The 18243-nt window shown below is 47.1% G+C and overlaps 1 protein-coding gene across 2 annotated transcripts; it reads right to left on the bottom strand.

Moving 5' to 3' along the window:
* Nucleotides 1–6213: 6213 nt before the first annotated feature.
* LOC136633435 (uncharacterized) lies at nt 6214–15688 on the bottom strand. 2 transcript variants are annotated; one of them, XM_066609171.1, is made up of 3 exons: nt 15241–15688; nt 9939–10062; nt 6214–8713 (listed from the first exon to the last, which is right to left on the bottom strand). In XM_066609171.1, exons 2-3 carry the CDS (start codon nt 10005–10007, stop codon nt 6803–6805), a joined length of 1980 nt encoding a protein of 659 aa, XP_066465268.1. In that variant the 5' UTR covers nt 10008–10062; nt 15241–15688; the 3' UTR covers nt 6214–6802. The 2 variants fall into 2 exon arrangements, with proteins under 2 accessions (XP_066465268.1, XP_066465269.1); XM_066609172.1 differs by lacking the exon at nt 9939–10062.
* Between the last annotated feature and the right edge of the window lie 2555 nt (nt 15689–18243).

The raw sequence follows: 18243 nt of genomic DNA, 5'->3' as shown, positions 1-18243 counted from the left end.
CCTCAGAGCTAAGCCCACTACGCAATGAACGCGATCTCTATGCCAGCAGTCCCATTATGGAAGCTGAGCTGGAGGGCCAAAAGGTACACTGCCTAGTGGATACCGGATCGGAATGCACCCTGATGCCGTTGGAGTTTTTCGAGAGACACTTCGGGCATATGATGGAACCGGAAGATGGAAGTGTTATCCGGTTGACAGCTGCCAATAATGGTGCAATGGATGTACAAGGGATCGTCTGGATGCGAATCCGGCTGTTTGGGCAGGACATTGGCAAAAAGGGGATCGTGCTGGTAGATCATCCGTCCCGAAAGGGACTCGATGTAACGCTGGGCATGAACGTGCTGAGAGACCTCGATCATCACCTCTATGCCAAGGAAGGGCCTAAATACTGGCAGCGGACCACCACGCACCGGCCAACTCAAAAGGTCCTACAGCAGATGGTGAGGAGCTGCAGTTTACAGAAGAGCCTCATGTCAGGGTGTCCTATTGGGCATGTGAGAGTACCGCTGAGAGCTCCAGTGAAGATTCCACCACGCCAGGAGAAAATCTTGATGCTTCCAGTGGGAGCTGGGCTGCCATTGAATGGACTGGAGGTCCTGATCGAACCTGCTCCACGGGGAGAACTGCAGAACCGCCCGCTGGTAGCCCGAGCACTCGTCACTGTGAAAGATGGGTGCGTGCCTATACGCTGCCTCAATGTCTGGGACAGTGAGTCGATCGTTCCTGGGAATACCCTGCTGGCTGAAGTTCATGTGCCCGAGGGCGGTGTCATTCACCGGAGGAGCTTCACGCTACAGCCAGATGGGAGGTCAGCTTGGACCTTTGCTGTGAAGGTCCAGCAAGAACAGGCCCCAACAGCTGAGTGGAACGGTCGAGTGATCATGTCTCTGATGGGAGTGGACCCCCGCTCTCTGACCCCGGGGCAACAAAAGCTTCTGGAAGACACGCTATGGGAATACCAGGAAGCGTTCTCAAGGCATGATGAAGACTTCGGGTGTGCCACCGCTATCGAGCATGAAATCCCTACCTGCGACGCTGTGCCAGTTCGAGAACGGTACAGGCAAATCCCACCCAAGATGTATCAAGAGGTGAAAAATATGGTGGCCTGCATGCTGGAAAACCAGGTGATACAGGAAAGTAAAAGCCCGTGGGCTGCTCCTGTGGTCCTGGTGCGAAAGAAAGACGGAAGTCTTCGGTTCTGTGTAGATTATCGGAAATTGAATGCCCAAACCATCCGGGATGCTTATCCTCTTCCACGGATCGAAGAGTCACTATCCTCCTTGGGTCGAGCCAAGTACTTTTCCACGCTCGACCTGGCTAGTGGATATTGGCAAGTGCCAGTAGCTGAAAAAGACAAGGCAAAGACAGCCTTTATCTTGCCCATGGGACTATATGAGTTCAATAGGATGCCGTTCGGACTGACCAACGCTCCAGGGACGTTTCAGCGGTTGATGGAGCACTGTCTGGGTGACCTAAACTTTGAATCAGTATTGATATATCTGGATGACATTGTGGTGTTTGGGACTTCATTCGAAGATCATCTTAAAAAACTGCGGCAGGTCCTGGGACGACTACAAGATCATGGTCTGAAAATCAAGCCCAAAAAGTGTCAACTGCTTCAACAGCGCATAGAGTTCCTGGGACATGTGGTCACTCCAGAAGGGGTACAACCGGCCCCTAGCAAGGTGGAGGCCGTGCAAAAGTGGCCCCAGCCAAGAACCCTACGGGAAGTACAAGCGTTCCTAGGCCTGGCCGGTTATTACAGGAGATTTATACCCAAGTTCTCTCATCTGGCCGGTCCACTAAACGAGCTGCTGAGAGGCACAACTGGAGGGCCCAGGAATCGCCCCATTGAGTGGGGGCCACGATAGCAAGAAGCCTTCGAGGCATTGAAAAGAACTCTGACCAGCGCCCCAATCCTGGCCTATGCACAGTTTGATAGCCCGTTCTTGCTGTACACGGATGGAAGTTTACATGGTCTTGGAGCTGTGTTATCTCAAGTTCAAGACGGGCGTGAGAGGGTCATTGCCTATGGCAGTAGGTCGTTAAGGGAGTCGGAGCGCAACCCTGACAACTATAGCTCCTTTAGGTTGGAGCTTTTGGCGCTGGTCTGGGCCATGACTGAGAAGTTTGCAGAGTATCTGATGGGTGCAGAAGTGACTGTGATGACGGACAATAACCCGCTAGCACACTTGGAAAACGCTAAGCTAGGCGCCCTTGAGCAGCGATGGATGGCCCGCCTTTCCAAGTATCGATACCGCATCCAGTTCCGGTCAGGGAGGGAGAACGGCAACGCCGATGCCCTCTCCCGAGTTCCAGTGGGGTCGCCGACCAAGAGGGGAGAAGAGGATTTAGAAGACACTGAAATTCCACACCTCGGCAGAGTACCACCATTCCAGAATCTGACACATTCAAGTGGGGTGGCTTCAGGGATGCCGATGGTGTTGGGGAAGACGTTGGGAGATTGGGAACGAGTCCAAAGTAGCTGCTTGGACCTATGGAAAGTGAGAGAGTGGGTCCGAACTAAGGTTTGGCCTCGCCCGGACGAGCGGGCCAGTCTGACGCAGGAAGGTCAGAAGTTGCTGAGACAATGGGATAAGCTGAGTATTAACCAGGGGCTCCTGTGCCGGACCATATACGTACAGTCAGAGCTGCAGCACCGGCAACAGGTTGTCATCCCTATGTCACTGGGACCAGCTGCCGCTCAAGAAGCCCATGAGAGGGGGGCTCATTTCGGGAGCGCGAAGACGTACCAATGGCTCCAGCGCTTTGTATATTGCCCGGATTTGGGAGAAATGGTGACCGAGGCATGTCTGAAATGTCGGTCCTGCGGGCTGAGTAAAAGCCCCGAGCAACGGGCCCCTGTGCAAACTATCCGCACTTCCGCCCCCCTGGAAATCTTATTGATTGATTATGTACAGATCGGGTACTCTACCTCAGGACACCCCTACTGTTTGGTCATGACGGACCACTTCACAAAATATGCAGTGGCCGTGCCCACCAGAGATCAGACGGCTGAATCGGCTGCTGAGGCAGTCTGTAAACACTTTATACAAGTGTTTGGTTGTCCGCGGAGAATTCATTCAGATCAGGGGGCATGTTTCCAGGGTGCTTTGATGAGGGAGCTGTATCAGCTCTATGGTATCGAACGTTCCCGCACGACTACGTACCATCCACAAGGGAATGGGGCGTGTGAGCGGTTCAACCGCACCTTGATACAGATGCTGCGGACTCTAGAGGAAAGTCAAAAAGCCCAGTGGCCAGAGTACTTACCTGAGCTGATGTGGGCCTACAACAATAGGGTTCACAATACCACTGGTTACTCTCCACACATGCTTATGTTTGGGAGAGCAGGCCAGGAGATCGAGGATCTTCACATGCCGGATCCGAGGCAGCCTCCGCCGAGGAGCACCACCGCCTGGGTGCAAGACCATCGCCGCCGACTGAGAGCAATACATAAGGTTGTGGGTGAGCGCCTGAGACAAGTGGTGCACCCCAACCCGGGGCCAGTGCAGATGGACGAGTATGCTCCAGGTGATCGTGTGATGGTCAGAGCCAAGAGGCCAACCGGAAAATTGGATGGGCGGTGGGAGGCGGTTCCATACATAGTGAAGCAGAAGGTAGATCCTGATATCCCCGTGTATGAGGTTGAGCCCGAGGGGACTGGGAGACCCTCAAGGAACCTCCACCGTAACATGTTGAGACACTGTCACTTTCAGCAACCTGCGGCTGATAAGGAGATGCTTATCCCTACCCCTAGTATTGGGGAACCCCTGGTAGATGATGAATGGTGGGTAGTTCCTGTCCCGGCCATGTCGGAGTCCCCGGTCGTGACAAGCTCGCCACTCAGGGAGAGAGATGCCCAGCCAGCAGAACCACATCCACCGAGTGTGCCAACTGTCCCTGGTCCTATGACTCTGCGCAGGACAGCCAGGTCCACCGCTGGTGTACCCCCACAGCGCTACGCGCAGGATGAGTTTGAGTGGGGGAGGTTGCCGGGGACGGCAACATCTAGTGGGGTGGCATGTAAGATGGTGAAACAGTCCTCCTGCTGGGAATGTCCGTTTCTGTTGTAACTGTCATTTTGTTTTTTGACCACAAGAGGTCACTGTGCTCTGGACTGGGACAGAGAAAAAAGAAGTGCATCATGACCATAGAGAGCAGCAGAGGAAAGCGGTTAGATGCGTGTGAGCGAGATGAGATGAGCTGGTGAGGACTGCAGCTAGCGAGACAGACACTGCGATCCACCGGAAAAAGGACCCCAACGAGGACCGGAGCTTCCGTGAGGGGAGCTGCATTAGAGACTGTTCCAGAGTTTGTCAGACTACCATCTTAACGGAGAAGATGGTCATTACAGACCGGGCTCAGAAGTAGCGGCGTCAGTGAGTTCATATGGTTCTTGGATGAAATCCTATTCCTGCGTTCCGGACAAAGTCTAAAGGTACCCACCAGACCCGGGTCAGCCAGAGAACTAAGGCCTCTGGTGTAACCGTGCACGCACCGCCAATCTGACTGAGACTAATAACAAGGCCGGCAGTTAGTTAGTTAGTTAGGCATACTGATGGCCGCCGGCCGCACTGCTGGGGACTGAGCTGTCCGACATAGTCCTAACACACAGAGAACTCTATACTCGTAGAGCTGTCTAAGGATATCTACAAGTCACACGTTACGCAACTGTACTTTGCCTTGACTTGTGAGCTATATATATTGTTATATCTGTTGAGTGGTGTTGTGTAAGGGGAGAATACGGGTGTGTTGATAAGATTGTAAGCTCTTGTGCTGTGCCGCCGGTGCCTCCCTAGCATCCTCACTGATTGTTCCGGCTTCCAGGGTGATAGAAGGTAATAGCGGCTGGTTAGAGACGGCCTGCAGCTAGGCAAAAGCTTGGAGGATATTGAAGGCGCACATTATAGAGCACAGCGCTGCATGGCACAAGAGTCTCAGCTTCCCCGCTGAGTGTATGTAACTTTCTGGGGGAGTTCGGGTTGGTTAAGGGTTCGGCCAAATTAAGTAAAATCTCATTGCTACGGATTGGTTTTGAGTCGCGTCTTTTGTTCAGGACTTCGCTGTATTCTGGAAAGCCCACCCCGGTCGTCGGCTTACACTTGGCGTAGTTCGGCAGGATACAGCGATCGTCATGGACGGAGACGTGGCGGGAAACATTCCCCTAGCGCCAGCGGCCCAGGGTGCCCCTGCGCAACAAGAATTCCTAGCCCCACTACCTGTCACGCCAGCCCAAGTAGGGTACTTACACGACACCTAGACAGAATGAATACTGTGTGGGCACATGGATTCCTCGTAGCTATGTAACTCATGCCCACGTTTGCAGCTCCTGACAGAGGTGGAACAGGATTGGAATGAAGATCGAACGTCAATATCTCATTGATTCTCTACAGCATTGTGGGCTATCGCCCCGCCCCTTTTAAAGAGGGTTGCTACCTGGCTCTGCCAACCCTCTGCAGTGTGTGCCTCCGGTTCCTCCTCATGGCAGAACCACTTATAAATAGACATGAGAGTGGTGTGGCTATGCAGCCAGCGTGTGGCATGAGGGCAGCTGAAGGCTGCGCAGGGACACTTTTGTGTGCGCTGCGGACGCAGGGTTGTGTGGGGGGGTTGGGCATCATGTAACCCAGAAGAAGAGGCAGCGGTGTGTTCCGCAGGCAGTGATTGTGCTTGGTTGGAGGTAGCGTGGTGCTTAGCTAAGGTGTGCCTTGCTAATGAGAGTTTGTCCGAAGTAAAAATTGTTGGGGGGGGGGGGGGCTCACTCTTGCCGCTATTGTGGCTTAATAGTGGGACCTGGGAGCCTGAGATGCAGTCCTGCATGTTGCCTCTCGCCTGCCCTATCTGTTTCTGTGTCGTTTCCATCACTTTCTTGGGTTTTCCAGATTTTCACAAATGAAAATCTTAGCGGAGCATCGGTCATATACAAAAATGCTCGGGTCACCCATGGACTTCAATGGGGTTCATTACTCGAAACGAGCTCTCGAGCATCGCGGAAAGTTCGACTCGAGCAACGAGCACCCGAGCATTTTGGTGCTCGCTCATCTCTAGTGCTATTTTATCACTGTTAGCAGCACACAGAATGCGCTTCTAATAGGAACCAATAGGTTCTTTTGGAAATGCTAACATGAGAAAATGTTAGTGTCTTACCTGCTCAAGATTTTGGCAATTTTTTAACCTCATTAACATACCCGTTAAGCACACAGTCTGAGGTAAGACAAATATAAAACACAAGTTTATTTACTCTTTAGTATATGTAAGTAAAATAGTTAATTAACATATAGGCATTGAGATCACATGGGTAACAAAGTTAAGCATCAATACGTCACCGGATATTGTAGCATCACTCCGCAATCGGGGGATCTCCAGGTACGATTGTCAAGAGGATCCGGTTAGTACGCCGGTACGTCTAACGGCCACAAGATGAGTCCCGACTCTTCCCTGAAGATCACTGCTATTTATGCCGTTCTTACACTACGTGGCATATCTGCTTCTGCGCAGTTATGGGTATATACGTCATTCTAATATGGCTATTCAGGTTCTAGACATGCGTAGTAGATGATTGGCAACACAATATATTGAATATTTTGTCCATGAAGTTATCACATCTGTGTTATATTATGAGTCATTCTTTCTGTTCTTACCATATATGTCGAAGATATTCTGCATTGAGCAGAATATTCAGACAGGTCATTAGTTCATTGAAGTTCTGGTTAACTCATACGGCAACTAGTTATTTGATTACACAATCATCCAGTTCAATCGTATCCCATACGTGTCACAATCGGTCCTTAATCATTCACTATTTGCCGTATGATACCATTAAAACTTTTGGTTTTCTACAGAATACCTTATATGCCATGAAACAATTCCATAGCGATAAAAGTATTACAACTATGGCCAATACCAAAACAGGATGTATTAGCCAATTAAGAGTGGTTTGTGCAGATGATGAATAACCCATAAAGATGTCATACCAATGGTGTGACGTGGCATCAGCAATAGCCGATCCCATCTTTACAATTTTGCCAGCTATTACAGTAGTACTTACAATATGCGTTGCCAAAGATCTATTAAGCAATTTAATATGTTGCTGTACTTCTTCTGTGTCTTCTAACAACTTTTTGAATTTGGTCAAATTTAGATCCCAATTTGACACATTTAAAGGCAGTGGTTGCCAATTGACAGCCACTGTCTTGTCTTGTTCGGGTAATAACACAAAGGTCTCATTTTCCCAAACAAGTGCAGATACGTTTCGCAAGCATCCTGAAAATGGGACAACCATCCCAGGTACAACAGGATGATTACTTGCCAAACATACCTCCTGTGGGGCTATTTCAACCATCATCTTAAAAGTGAGTGGCAGCACAGTCCATTCACATACATTGATCGTATTTTGTAATAAGCATGGTTCATAAACAGCCGATTGGACCTTGCATATGGTCCCTTCTAATGTATCATCACACAATGATAAATCATGAGTTCTATTTTGGTCATCAATGTAAATCCCGTTAAATCTAGGTACCCAGAAATGCATATCTTCTGGAACACCTATAAGTAAGGGGAGAACTACAAACTTACACATCACATTCTTTTTAGTAACATTGTATATGAATATGGTCCCTTTACATAATATATCATTGCAAACCATTTTCTGCGCCTCCAACTGTATCCAATCAGTCTCAGTTATAGTCTGATTGAACACGGTCCTCCATACTTGCTCATTGCCAGTCATGAGCATAGTTTGAAGTGTGTTCTTTTGTTGTTGCTGATAAATGGTCTGCAAGGTACATATTGACCAATTAACATAGTTAGATATGTTAGAATTTATTTCATATGAAAACCTATTAGATGCATCTTGGAAATCAAGCATTATTGTGTCCACATCCGTTTGCATACTAAAGGGCTGCCATATAGTGGGCATCCAGTTAGCCTGCAATGTGAGCACATCTTTAATACCACTTCCCGCGTTATGCATTCGATTAGCTAAAGTCTCTATATCAAAACCATTAATAGTCCCAGAAAGCGCTCCGTAGCCTCCGAGTAAGGTATCATACCAAGCTCGACGGGAACGCTTGGTAGGACAAGTCCTTGAGGGTGGAAACTGCACGGAGGCTTGTATAACAGTCTTTTGAGCATCTCGTCCCACCATGCGACAGGTGGATGGAACCCTTTTTATATGTCCAGGATCTATTTTAGAAGCATTAATGTTCACGAATACCAGGAACTGGCCCCACATGGCCCGATTCTCGATCTCCGTTGCATTCCCACACGTAATTACTTCTGTCTCATTTAAGGGAAATGAAAACTGCACTCCCGTATTTGTACAATTCTGAACATATTGTATCACCAGGGAGTAATTGAGATATGGCAACTCTTTTGGTCTCTGACAGCAGGACACTTTCACAAGTGACGTAATGTTTATTTGTCCCGTTGCCTTATGCAGTGCATATGAAGGACGGTAGGTCGAACTTATATGCGATAATGGATTTCCACTCCAGATAGTCCCATCAAAGGTAATATTCACGATATAACATTTCTGGTTGGCTTCACAAGTGAAGTTGTCTTGCTTCCTGGTTCGGGTTGAATTCCTCCAGCCCCACGAATAATCATTCCTTCCGGTGTCATTGACGCGGATCCCTGGCGTCCACCCATCACCTACTGCGAACACCGAACACATGACGCCAAGGATTCCAAAAATGACTATGTGATTCTAGAGAAGGCAAGGAAACAAGCATTATTCCCGCAAATAGCACTTTTCTTGTGGGACATATTCCCATTTCTCTACTCCGGGTCGCATAATAAGCAAAGTTCGATCTTTCCCCACAGCAATAACCTCTGCCGGGGAGGGCGGTCCTTGGTGATTCTGAACCCATATTTTGGCCCCTACATTAGTAACATCAGTTGAGCCAAAACCTTTATCTCCTCTTACAGTAAGTTCAGTGGGAGCCGCCCCTTCTTCCACTTGTGTCAGATACACTGGTATTAATAGCAGCTGTGCCATGCGCTCCTTTTTCCCTATTATCAGAGGATCTGTTCCTAAATTTATCATGATTACTTTAATTTCCCCCTGATAATCTGCATCTATGACTCCGCCTAGGACTACTGCACCTCTCAGAGCAAAACTTGATCTAGTGGCTATCTGCCCAAAGTGATTCTCCGGGATCTTGCATCCTATCCCTGTGGGAATAGTACTCACCTTTCCCGGGGCTATCACCACCGTATCAAGAGCATATAGATCCAACCCTGCAGCGGCAGGAGTGGCTCTATAAGGTGCCTGCGCATCTGGATTAATTTTCCAGTATAAGATTGTCTCTACCTTAGCTACATCTATACTGAGATTGGGTGTTAGCATGCGCATTAAGGGTGTCATAGAATCAGTGATGGGCCTGTTGTTGATAATCTGTAAAGCAGCAGTCAGATTATCTCTCCATTGACCATATTTGTCGGTCTCAGTGAGCTTCTTCAGGGTAGATTTTAATAACCCATTCATTCGTTCCACCAGGCCCGCGGCCTGTGGATAGTAGGGCATATGATATACCCATTCTATGTTGTTTTTACTGGCATACTCTTTTACCTGATTTCCGGTAAAATGTGAACCATTGTCTGTCTGGATCTGCAGGGGAGTCCCATAATACTGGGTAATAACTTCCAGAGTACGTAAAGTACTCCATTGTGTTGCTGTTTTACATGGGAATCCCACCATCAGACCTGAGAATGTATCTACTGCTGTACAAATATACTTACATCCTCTGCTCTCAGGGAGGGGCCCTACAAAATCCATCTGCCAAATCTGCGCTGGCAACTGGCCTCTCCCTATGTGTCCCATTACTGTATGAGGCACTTCTCGTTTTTGCACATGTTGACATACTGGACATTGCGCGATTACTTGTTTGATCATGTCCACTGTCAAAGGGATACCTCTTTCTTGTGCCCACCTGTAAGTGGCCTTCTCTCCCAAGTGTCCACTTTTTTGGTGAGCCCAAACAGCTGTACCTTGAAGCCATGCTTCCTTTTCCTTGTCAGGTTCTTGTATGGCAACAGAAATCGATGCTGCCGCATCTGCTTGAGAATTAAATAAACGTTCCAATGAGTCAAGAGGGACATGAGCATCAACATGAAACACTGTACTTTTGGTACTCCTAATGAATTCCTCTATGTCTTGCCAAAGCTCTTTCCCCCACAATTCCTTACCATGAATGTTCCAGTCGTTCTTCTTCCATCCCATGATCCAAGTGGCCAAACCATTGGCAACTGACCATGAGTCCGTATACAAATGACATTCTTGCCCTTGTTCCTGCTTCAGAGCTAAGAATACTGCACAAAGTTCTGCATATTGACTACTCTTACCTTCTCCTTCCATGACCAACGTCTTGTCTAATTTTGGATTAAAGGCTACACTTTTCCATCTACGTCTTCCACTGATATACTTGGCCGAACCATCCGTGAACCAAGCATGCTCTTTTTGGGAGTCTGTCAACTCAGAGTAAGGTATTCCCCACTTTACTGGGGATTCCTCCATTTGCGCTACTGGTGTAACCTGACCATCTGGAGGGATATCAGCTATCTTTTCATGCAGGGCAGCTATCCCTCCTTCACCTTTTTTCGCTCTTTCCGAGATGTACCATTTCCACTTAATGATACTCTGCTCCTGGGCATGTCCTATCCGATTGGACTTTGGATTAGATAATACCCAACTCATGATGGGTATTTGCGGCCTTAGAAGGACTATGTGTCCTGTCGTCAATTGTTCAGTATCCACCAGGGCCCAATAACATGCCAACAGCTGTTGCTCCAGTGGAGTGTATTTTTCTCCTGCATCTGGTAATTTCCGATTCCAGAAGCCTAGTGGCACTCTTTTGCCCCCTTGCTTCTGCCACAATGACCAGTTTGCATACATATGCTGAACTGATACATGAAGTTCTATCTCACCATCTTGTAAGGGCCATAAATCTACGGCCTGTTGTATGGCTTCTTTTACTGCTTCAAATGCAACCTGTTGCTCTTCTCCCCACGTGAACTCGTACTTCTTGCGAGTCACCTTGTAAAGAGGAGCAAGAAGCTGCCCCAGATGCGGAATGTGTTGTCTCCAGAATCCAAACAATCCTATGTAGGATTGTGTTTCCTTCTTGTCTTTTGGAGTGGGAAAATGTAAGATTTTCTGCCTTGCCTTAGGGAGAATCTCCCTATGGCCCTTATTCCATTGAATTCCTAAGAATTTCACCGTCTGAGAGGGGCCTTGCACCTTGCTATCATTTATTTCCCATCCTTTTTCTCGCAGATGATGTAACAATCCGTCCAATTGTTTCTTTACAGATTGTTCATCCGGTCCCTGAATCATTATATCATCGATATAATGTGAAAACTGCATTTCTGATGGTAAATCAAACTCATCCAAATGTTCTGCCACCGTCCGGTGACAGATGGTTGGACTATGTATCCAACCTTGTGGCAATCGAGTGAACGTATATTGACGTCCTTGCCACGTAAAGGCAAACTGATCTTGCGCCTTTTCTTCTATTGGAATTGTGAAGAACGCTTGTGCGATATCAATCACAGCGTACCATTGTCCACTGTGACTTTGGATCTGCTCCACAATTGTAATGGTGTCTGGGACAGCTGCCGTCAAGGGAGGTGTTTGTTTATTCAACTCCCTGTAATCGACAGTCATCCTCCAAGACCCATCACTTTTCTTCACAGGCCATACCGGATTGTTCCATGCTGTGGTTGCAGGCCTCACAACCCCAGCATCGACCAAATCCTTAATGGTTTCTCCTATTTCCTTGTGACCTCCAGGAATTCTGTATTGCTTCATAGCAACCAGTTTTCCTGCAGGAGGGATATGTACGGGTGGCATTTTGACCTTTCCCACCGTAACTGGACAAGCTTTTATCCCTATTTTCCTTACGCCAAAGGCAAACTTACCATCTTCGAGGTGTAGTGTCAATCCTTTCAGAATATCTATGCCAATGATATATTCCGGAATAGGTACTACTAACACCGTGTATTTACGTAAGGGCAAATTGCCCAATTTCAAAGTTACCTGTGTCTGTACTCCTTCGGTAACTTTTCCTCCCAATCCTGAAATATTAACTTTTGGACCTTTAAACTTTTTGGGATTTCCATAAATCAGAGTAGCCTCCGCCCCTGTATCTACTAAAGCTGGGACCCTTTGGACATTACCCCCTTTCCAATGTATGGCTAGCGGGACGTAGGGTCTGTCATCCCGCCTAACCCAAACAGGGGCTTGGCTTGCTACCTATGCGGAATCAGAATCTGATTCCTCCAGGAGCGGAGCAGATGGCTTCATATGGTCCTGCACTTGGCTAGCTACCATTGCAGCCATCTCCTTCCATGGATAGATCTTTTGAAAATCCTCCCATTCTAATTTCTTAGGTTCTAAATTAGTGACCTGCTTCTCTCTCTTTTTAGAAGCTTTTGGGGCCACTGAATCTTCCCTTTTATCCACCTTTTTGTTGGATAATACTTTCTGTTTATAAAGACGCCACAAATCACCTGTATCTTTTCCATCAATGGCGTCCTTGGAGACTCCAGCTTTCAGGAGAGCCTGAAACATATCTCTACGAGATACCCTTGGCACTCCTGAATCACCAGTCCCCTGGGAACTAGGATTCCTAGACCTATCACGATCTGTTCGCTTTTCCTCTCTATCCCAGTTTCCCATATCTTGCAATTCCCGCATTCTAGCCACAACCGCAGACATTGGCTCATTAGTCATGGATAGAAGTAGGGTCATCATCACGGCTTTATAAGCCGAAGGTGCAGTCTTAATTAAACGATTTCTAACTCCTGCTGTCAGCCGAGTCTCCAAATAATCTTCCATATGCTCGATGATAATTAATGAGACCCTCATAGCTTCCTCCTTCAACCTTTCAATGCCATCCCTGATAGTGTACCAAGGTTTGTCATTGATTGGAATGTCTGCCTCTGTTGGGAATTTATTAAGAAACCCATTGGTTACTATATTAAACAGGGAAATAGCACTTTCTCCTTGATGATTAGGAAAATATTCTCTAAAATTTCTACTGATTACTGGATCTCTAGTTAGAGTAACAAATCTCATTGCATCTTTTGGATCCAACATTACCCCAGTCGCCCCGTGCTCAAATAGACGGACCAACCATGGTATGTCAGATTCCCCAGGCCTTTGCCTAAATCTACTCAGTATATCATCAACTTCTGACTGAGAAAAATCCTCTAGGGTAAGCCTGGTGCGCCTATGTGGCACCAATTCTTCTTGCACCAACAGTCTCCCATCGGCATCGTACATATAGTTTCCCTGATCGTCATACCTGGGCAACCTTTGCCCATCATGACCTACGATAGGCTGGGTATCGGGTCCATATTCAGTAGTTTCCTTCCTTCTGCTAATGGGCTGGGCACGTTTTAAAGCAGGTGGATCAATTATTGGATTGGGTGGGTCTTCCCAATCCCCCTTATGCCAGTCCTCCTCCCCCGAAGAAGATGAGGAATCCCATAAGTCTCCATCCCACTTATCTGGGTCCCAGTTCACAGAAGCAGAAGCTATAGCTTTCGATACCTTTCGCTTATCAACTTTACCTTTACGCCCCTTATATTTATTCTGAGCAACTTTTACAACAGCCTTTTCTGCAATATTCTGGTAATGTTCTATTTTTTCCTTTATCAGCCTTTGGTTACATTCCAACACCACTCTCTTTCCTTCAGATTCTACTAACTTTTGTTCCGTCTGATTAAGTTTTCTTATTAGTTGGGACTTCTTCTTATGGATATTCCTATAGGCTGAGGCCAATACCCAATTTCTCCTACCCAACTGAACTGCGTCACCTGCCTTGGCAGGGGTCTCCTCGAGTACCTTAACGACATCGAGGGGCTCTGAATCTTTTAGCTTACTATCCCATGATTCTGCAAGCCCACTATGCATCAACTCCTGAGCTAATATATCATAGGGACCCTCGGACCAGCCGGGGATGTCTATTTTCTGAACGATTTTAGTTTTATCTTTCTTGGTTCTTTTTCTAAACATATTGTTGTCTTATTGGCAAAATGCCAATTGGTGAAACTTTTTGCGCAGAGTTCCCCCTTACAGAACTCACAAAATTTTGGCAACTTGCCAATTGGTGAAACTTTGCACAGAGGTCCCCTTTACTGCGAGAAACCACCCTGCAAATTGGCACCAATTTCCCAAGTCCTGTCTCAAAGTTACAGAACTCCAAAAGTTTTGGCAACGTGCCAATTTGGTGAAACTCTGCACAGAGGTCCCCTTTACGGCGAGGCACCACCCTGCAAACTGGCACCGATTTCCCAAGTCCTGTCTCAAAGTTACAGAACTCCAAAAGTTTTGGCAACGTGCCAATTTGGTGAAACTCTGCACAGAGTTCCCCTTTACAAAATTTTGGCAACGTGCCAATCTGGTGAAACTTTGCACAGAGGTCCCCTTTACGGCGAGGCACCACCCTGCAAACTGGCACCGATTTCCCGAGTCCTGCCTCAAAGTTACAGAACTCCGAAAATTTTGGCAACGTGCCAATTTGGTGAAACTCTGCACAGAGTTCCCCTTTACAAAATTTTGGCAACGTGCCAATCTGGTGAAACTTTGCACAGAGGTCCCCTTTACGGCGAGGCACCACCCTGCAAACTGGCACCGATTTCCCGAGTCCTGCCTCAAAGTTACAGAACTCTGAAAATTTTGGCAACGTGCCAATTGGTGAAATTTTGCACAGTAGTCCCCTTTACTGCTAGACACCACCGTGCAAACTGGCACCAATCTCCCAAGTCCTGCTTCAAAGTTACAGAACTTATAATATTTTGGCAGTATGCCAATGGGTTCAACAAGGACTACTTACTGCAACTATCAATTTGTATTTACTATTATTACTCTATCACTTATCAAAGCAAAGTTATAACCATTTGAACCCCTTGGCAATGGGCCAAAAATCTAATATGGCGACAGCAACCCCCCCGTGCACTGAGAAGCACTGTCACAATACCAAATTATACAGTAATATAACCTTACCAAAGACAACAATATCCTGCCAGACTACGCCAATTTATGTCTTACCTGCTCAAGATTTTGGCAATTTTTTAACCTCATTAACATACCCGTTAAGCACACAGTCTGAGGTAAGACAAATATAAAACACAAGTTTATTTACTCTTTAGTATATGTAAGTAAAATAGTTAATTAACATATAGGCATTGAGATCACATGGGTAACAAAGTTAAGCATCAATACGTCACCGGATATTGTAGCATCACTCCGCAATCGGGGGATCTCCAGGTACGATTGTCAAGAGGATCCGGTTAGTACGCCGGTACGTCTAACGGCCACAAGATGAGTCCCGACTCTTCCCTGAAGATCACTGCTATTTATGCCGTTCTTACACTACGTGGCATATCTGCTTCTGCGCAGTTATGGGTATATACGTCATTCTAATATGGCTATTCAGGTTCTAGACATGCGTAGTAGATGATTGGCAACACAATATATTGAATATTTTGTCCATGAAGTTATCACATCTGTGTTATATTATGAGTCATTCTTTCTGTTCTTACCATATATGTCGAAGATATTCTGCATTGAGCAGAATATTCAGACAGGTCATTAGTTCATTGAAGTTCTGGTTAACTCATACGGCAACTAGTTATTTGATTACACAATCATCCAGTTCAATCGTATCCCATACGTGTCACAGTTAGGCACGCTGAATCAGCACACCTAACAAAAATAGGACATGCGAGTGCAAACTCGCATGTCGGCTCTGAGGTGCGCGCAGAGATAGAACCTGTCCTATCTTAGCTGTGTGCTTTCAATAGGCTCCTATGGGCTCCTGCACACTTGCATTTTTCTTGCGTTTTTTTTCACGTGATATCGCTGCGTTTTTTTTCACGCGATTGTCAATGGGACATTCTAATGTTGAAAACGCATCGCACAGAAATTGCAAAGCAGCAACTTGCGATGCATTCTTTTACATTAGAAAGTCCCATTGACAATTGCGTTAAAAAACGCAGTGATATTGCATGAAAAAAATGCGCAAGAAAAAAACAAGTGTGCAGGAGCCCTAACAGCGCTAAAGCAGCGCTTGTCTGAATGATGCCTTAAGGAGAGAACACACATTGCATTCTTTTTATCAGAGATTACCTTTGTTGGTTTATCATTAGAGATGAGCGAACACCAAAATGTTCGGGTGTTCGTTATTCGTAACGAACTTCCCGTGATGCTCGAGGGTTCGTTTCGAACAACGAACCCCATTGAAGTCAATGGGCGACCGGAACATTTTTGTATTTCGCCGATGCTCGCTAAGGTTTTCATGTGTGAAAATCTGGGCAATTCAGGAAAGTGATGGGAATGACACAGTGACGGATAGGGCAGGCGAGGGGCTACATGGTGGGCTGCATCTCAAGTTCACAGGTCCCACTATTAAGCCACAATAGCGGCAAGAGTGCCCCCCCCCCCCCCCCCACTGTCAGCATAAAGATCGTCCTCCTCTGGCACAGCTGTAACAGCTGTAGCAGAGAAGAACGATGTTTGCCCATTGAATTCAATGGAACCGGCAATACAGCCGACTCCACTGAATGCAATGGGCTGCCGGCGATCGCAGGATGAATGGTCGGAAAGGGGTTAAATATATAACCCCTTTCCTGCAATTCATCCAGAAATGTGTTACACTAAAAATATATACCGGCGTATAAGGCGACGGGGCGTATAAGACGACCCCCCAACTGTCACCTTATACGCCGGTAATACAGTGGAGCAAAGAATAAAAAGCATTACTTACGTTTTTAGATGATCTGCGGCGCTCCTGCAGGCTGTCACTCCCTCCTGGTCCACGGCAGACAAGCTTTCTCCACGAAAGACTTTAAATCCCTGCCTCCAGAAGCACATGTGCCTTCAGCCAATCACAGCCAATGACAATGATGTCATTGAATGGCTGTGATTGGCTGTGTTTCTGGAGGCGGGGATTTCAAGCCTTGAAATCCCCGCCTCCAGAAACACAGCCAATCACAGCCATTCAATGACATCATTGTCATTGGCTGTGATTGGCTGAAGGCACGTGTCTTTCTGGAGGCAGGGATTTAAAGTCTTTCGTGGAGAAAGGAATACTCTGCCGTGGATTAGGAGGGAGCGACAGCCTGCAGGAGCACCGCAGATCATCTAAAAACGTAAGTAATGCTTTTTATTCTTTTCTCCACTGTATTACCGGCGTATAAGGTGACAGTTGGGGGGTCGTCTTATACGCCCGGTCGCCTTATACGCCGGTATATATTTTTAGTGTAACACATTTCTGGATGAATTGCAGGAAAGGGGTTATATATTTAACCCCTTTCCGACCATTCATCCTGCGATCGCCGGCAGCCCATTGCATTCAGTGGAGTCGGCTGTATTGCCGGTTCCATTGAATTCAATGGGCAAACATCGTTCTTCTCTGCTACAGCTGTTACAGCTGTGCCAGAGAAGAAGGATTTGTCTTCTATATGTTCTCAATGGGGTCAGCGCTGCTGCCGCTGGCCCCATTGAGCGCATATAGAATGCATCCATAGCGAGCAGCGGGAGGGGCAGACTTTCATATCAGGCGGACACCTTATCTCCCCAGCCACTCACAGCAGGGGGGTGGTATAGGGCTTAAACGTTGCAGGGGGAAGTTGTAATGCCTTCCCTGTCTTTATATTGGCCAAAAAAAAGCGCTAACGTCTCAGGGAAGAAAGTTTAATTTACCAGAACACCGCATGGTGTTCGTTACGAATAACGAACATCCCGAACACCCTAATATTCGCACGAATAGCAAGCTCGGACGAACGCGTTCGCTCATCTCTATTTATCATCAATGCTTTAGCCTTCATCTGGGCTTCTCTCCATGATTGGTTCTGTGTTTCATCACCGTCTCAGCGCATGCACAAAGCCTGCTTCTTATCACCTTTCCTTTGAAGATTTCCGGTGGCCTTTTGTGCACATGCAGTCCTGGCATTAGGCTTTACAAGGAGTGGGCATTATCTCCACGTGTCACTTGCTAGTGGGCAGTCTGGCCTGGACTGCACGTGCATGGTACAACGAGGTTTCCTGTGAAGAGACCTGTTTGGTAGGCAGTCCTAGATGACTTAGGGTATCGGGATTGGCCGGGCAGGCCTAGCTTCCACATTGGGTGCCATCATTCGGGGGCTATTTAAGATACACCTCCAGCAGCAATATACAGCTGATCTGCCTTGCTGCCAGTTCACCATCAGAACTGGTAGTTCTGTTATTTA

Source organism: Eleutherodactylus coqui, chromosome 6 (genome assembly GCF_035609145.1).
Source record: "Eleutherodactylus coqui strain aEleCoq1 chromosome 6, aEleCoq1.hap1, whole genome shotgun sequence".
NCBI classification, from domain to species: domain Eukaryota; kingdom Metazoa; phylum Chordata; class Amphibia; order Anura; family Eleutherodactylidae; genus Eleutherodactylus; species Eleutherodactylus coqui.
This window is presented reverse-complemented; position numbering and strand designations above follow the sequence as displayed.

What these genes read in the sequence shown, in the direction of transcription:
- LOC136633435 (XM_066609171.1), bottom strand. Translation starts at nt 10,007, where the DNA reads ATGGCTTCAAGGTACAGCTGTTTGGGCTCACCAAAAAAGTGGACACTT. An exon ending in GGAGAGAAGGCCACTTACAG is followed by an intron (nt 8,714 to 9,938) that starts GTGGGCACAAGA and finishes TGCCTTCTCTAG; the next exon opens with AATCACATAGTCATTTTTGG.